The sequence below is a fragment of the Alosa pseudoharengus genome, unplaced genomic scaffold (assembly GCF_046254945.1).
Source record: "Alosa pseudoharengus isolate Yale_2024_CS ecotype anadromous, Long Island Sound unplaced genomic scaffold, YU_APseudo_1.1 YU_APseudo_1.1_scf_11, whole genome shotgun sequence".
NCBI classification, from domain to species: domain Eukaryota; kingdom Metazoa; phylum Chordata; class Actinopteri; order Clupeiformes; family Clupeidae; genus Alosa; species Alosa pseudoharengus.
The window spans coordinates 3771238-3775781 of record NW_027468576.1 but is presented as its reverse complement, the minus strand read 5'-3'; the positions used below and the strand labels follow the sequence as shown (position 1 = coordinate 3775781).

General features: G+C 37.8%; 1 protein-coding gene across 1 annotated transcript; it reads right to left on the bottom strand.

Annotated features, from left to right (window-relative positions):
* Window positions 1-327: 327 nt before the first annotated feature.
* Window positions 328-4288, bottom strand: LOC143114307 (uncharacterized). Its single transcript, XM_076275839.1, has 4 exons — window positions 3899-4288; window positions 3163-3292; window positions 2793-2927; window positions 328-1111 (listed from the first exon to the last, which is right to left on the bottom strand). The coding sequence occupies exons 1-4, from the start codon at window positions 4168-4170 to the stop codon at window positions 1013-1015; spliced, it is 636 nt and encodes a 211-aa protein (XP_076131954.1). The 5' UTR covers window positions 4171-4288; the 3' UTR covers window positions 328-1012.
* Between the last annotated feature and the right edge of the window lie 256 nt (window positions 4289-4544).

Here is a 4544-nt window from a genome sequence, read left to right as displayed (position 1 = left end):
AAAATCAATATGAAATTACTAGATACTTACTTGGCTATTAGTAATTATGCAGGCCACAGACTATGAATTATTAAAAAGATATGAACTTAATATGAATGACAAAATATATTAATGTATTGAAACATATGACATGATGCTATCTCTTTAGGTGACATTTTTTGGACAGTTCTACGAAAGGTTATACTGCTTTGTGAATTACCCCAGTCAAAGCATTTACACAAATAAAGTAGGCCTACTTTGATTTTCTGTAATCCTTACTGTTTACCTTTACTTGTCCTTTTTAATTAGCATCAAGATGATCAGTGTGATTTTGGTCTTACACTGTAAAATCCAATAAGTAAACCTTACTTAAAAAAACCATGGAAACCGATTGCCTTGAAAAATCAGACTAAAGTGGACTGGGATTCTAAAACTGAGCTTACAAGCAATTCCTTAGTGTAGTGTATTAACACTACAGCAAATTCCTCTTTAACCTACCTAGGTATTGTGAAGTGAAGTGTACTTTAGTTTTCATTCATAAAACTCATGTTCTGAAGTTGAGGTAACTAATCAACCAATTCCTCATATCTGGAATATGTAGTAACAGTTACTTGAACAGCAAGTTAATCTTACTTGGTGAAACCATGGAAACCGATTGCCTTCAATTTAGCAAGTAAATATTACTCATATACACAAGTTTGAATAAAAATTGGCTCTATTCTAAAATAATGACATTTACAACTGCATCAGGTACAAATACGGCTTTGAATTATTTATTATTCTTGTAAAAACAACAAAATTGTGTTGTTTTAATAAAAAAAAAAAACATCTTAAAATGTCTTAAATGGCACAATTTAGCTGTAGCAACAACCTACATCTTCCTTTTTTCTCCTTGAACATTTTATAAAAATCTTTAAGTATCTCAGTAGCCTGTACCATATAAAAATCAACACAGTAGTCTAACGTAAATTAACACAATACATGAAAAATACTGTCTTCTTAAAGGGATATTCCACCATTTGGAGAATTACACTCATTTTCCACCTCTCCTTGAGTTAAACAATTGATTTTTACCTTTCTCCAGTTCATCCAGCCGTTCTCTGAGACTGGCGATACCACTTTTAGCTCCAGCCTAGCATAGATCATTGAATCGAATTAGTCCATTAGCATCTCGCCTGCTAGCATCACGTTTAAAAGTGACTAAGATTCCCGGTAATTTTCCTATTTAAAACTTGTCTCCTTTCAAGTAAGAAAGTGTAATAAGACCAATGGAAAATCAAATGTAGAGATTTTCTAGGCTGATTTGACATGGAACTATACTCTCATTCAGGCGTAATAATCCAGTCACTAACCGATTCGTCTGCTGCAGCTCAACTTTGTTGCTGGAAGTTAGCCTACAGTGACTATTTTCAGGTGCTGCATGATATCATTGTGCTGCTGTGCCCATGGTGTTCCTTGATTATTACGCTGGAATGAGAGTATAGTTCCATGTCAAATCAGCCTAGAAAATCGGCACGTTTAATTTTCCGTTGGTCTTATTACACTTTCTAACTTGAAAGGAGACAAGTTTTAAACAGGAAAATTCCTGGAAATCTTAGTCACTTTTAAACGTGATAGGCTAATGGTCTAGTCAGATTCAATGATCTATGCTAGGATGGAGCTAAAACTAGTATCTCCAGACTCGGAGAACGGCTGGATGAACTGGAGAAAAAGGTAAAAATCAATCGTTTAACTCAAGGGGAAATGGAAAAAATGAGTGTAATTCCTAAAATGGTGGAATATCCCTTTAAACATCTCTTAAAACTTAATCGGGCCACCAATTTATAGGGCCAAATTCTAAATGACTTACCACCACAGACTTAAAGGGGAATTCCGGTATGATATTGACCTAAAGTGTGTTGAAACATGATGCAGAATATGAACGTATGTCTCATAGCTCATCTCGGCTTGTCCCCTGCACTCCGAAATCTGGCACTAGTTAGCCGATGCTACCAACAGCTTTTTCAATGGGGTTGCCTCGGCATCGGCCTAGCCATGCAAATAAATCACTGTTTCACAGCATTTACGAGGCTCAAAATATCTCCACACTTCATTGGTAGACTTCCGAGGGCCCTGACATTTAAAACGAGACATTGAGAACTTGGAAAAAGCACTGGTAGTTTATTTACAAGACGATTTATACAGACAGTACCTTAAGGAAGTTTACCGTTCGCAGCCATCTTGAATTTAGTCACGATAAGTCGAGCGACGAGTACGAATGAACAGGTATGATAAGGGATCAGATTCCAAAAATAATTCCGTGGAAATGCATGTATTCCAGTTGCTTCCAGTAGCAGCAACTGGAATCCATGCATTTCCACAGAATTAAGTTTACCAATTAAGTGTGGAGATACTTTGAGCATCGTAAATGGTGTAAAACAGTGATTTATTTGCTTGGCTAGACCGATGCTGAGGCACCCCCATTGAAAAAGCTGTTGGTAGCATCGGTTAGCTAGGGCCAGATTTCGGAGTGCAGGGGACAAGCCGAAATGAGCTATGAGACACACTTTGAGACACACTTTAGGTCAATATCACACCAGAATTCTCCTTTCAGTTTAGAACCATATAAGCTCAAAAAATAGAAAACATCTCAGCAGAAGATTTTTAAGACTTTGCCATTTTGGTGGTAGCTTGTTCTGACCCAAACCAAGCATCACCTTTTGAATGAAATTCAATGTATTTTTCATTGACTTGGGGTAATCAAGGTGTAAGGCATATGATAACCCAAACAAGATGCAGAGTGCCTCAGGCAAACTTTTGAGACCATCCATTACCAGCCTCCCCTCAATGATGATGGCTGTAGACACTGGCTCCAGGTGGATAAGAGTTGGATCAACCAGTGTGTCATCATCAATGACCGTCAATAGCCCTAAGGAGACTTGTGCCCACACATCCTCACCATCAGTAACCTGTAAAACAAATAGAAACACAAAGACAACAGTTAAATATATGACTAATTAGTTATTAGCGTCCAAACTGTACCTTGCTGAAATATAAAATAAATTAACGGTAATGCTGCTGCAAGTAATCCAAGCTTTGTGTTGATCTCTTGAGGATGTCATCAGCATGAAATGATACAAAAGATTTAGAAACATACAAGCAATTTTCAGCATTGTATTACATCCATGGAAACTTGCCACTTACCGTAAATGGTGCAAACCAGTGATTTATTTGCATGGCTAGGCCGATGCCCGAGGCACCCCCATCGGAAACCTGTTGGTAGCATCGGCTAATAGCGCCAGATTTCGGAGTGCAGGGGACAAGCCGAGATGAGCTATGAGACAAAAGTTCAAGGTATCATGTTTCAACACACTTTAGATCAATATCATACCGAACTTCTCCTTTAAATGTTGAATACACACTAGTATGAAAATCACAGCCTTCATATGGGCATGGAATGTTAATTTCAAATGACTACGCACATGTGTGAAAAAATCTGCTTCAGTGCAGGGCTCCCCATATGACTGAAAAGTGCATAAACAATCCATATGAAGACAAGGTATTGGTTGTTGCCGAATAAACCCGCCATGTCTTAGACGATAATGCTTAAATAACTGACCTCTTTTGTCTGCCGAAAAAATGCAATGCTTACATTTCCACTGCTTGCTTACACTACCATCTTCTAACCTGCTAACCTTAACTTTGATTCTGTATTCACTACCTCCTGCTTTAAAATTCTAAATTAGCTGCCAACTTTGAATTGGACAGTAATTTACTAGTAGTTAAAGTTACACATTCATTTATCCAACTGTTAATGCAAAACATCTGTGGTGTGGTGGGGGGAAGGGGGGCCATCGATCTAATGTTAGCTCCTTCGAACCAAAAACATGCCTGGGCAAAATAAAAACAGTTCACCAACATGTATATCCTTACAGCTTACCACAAAGTCTTCCGAAAGGAAAAGGTCTGATGTTTATTTTTTATCTTCTGAATGCTTTCAACAACGACTCTTCGGAAGAGCAAACTGAGAGGGCGAAAATTCAAATCACTCCAGCACAGTAACGTTAACGTCTTCCTTGCATGCTCCCACTTCTTCTTCTTCTTCTTCCCTGCAGAAATACGCGCAAGTTCGCCTCCTAATGGTAGAAATGTGTTACTGTTGAGGTTACTTGTCTCAGACAAGTTGACCTCAGTCTTATTATGAAGTAACATGCTTTTTTCAACATGGAAGTAACTGTTACTTTACTCAAATCATTAAGATGCACACATTTGTTGCTGAAAGTAAAGGAAACAAGGTTAATGCAAGTTTACACAAGTGTTAGATTTTACAGTGTACTAACCTTAATTGCCCTAAATTAAAACAAAAAACTATTTTTGCAATTTTCACTTCCTCCCGCAATTTCTCCGCAAGAAACAGCTAAAAACACTGCAACTTCCATAACAATTTATTAGAAAAGCAAAATCAGGCATTTTAGGTCGCAACCATCGCAAAAAATCCTCGCAAATCCTGGAGGGACTGATTTCCTACCTATCCCTTACTGCCACTGGGAAAAAAATAAAAAAATCCCTACCGACCCATGGCCTCA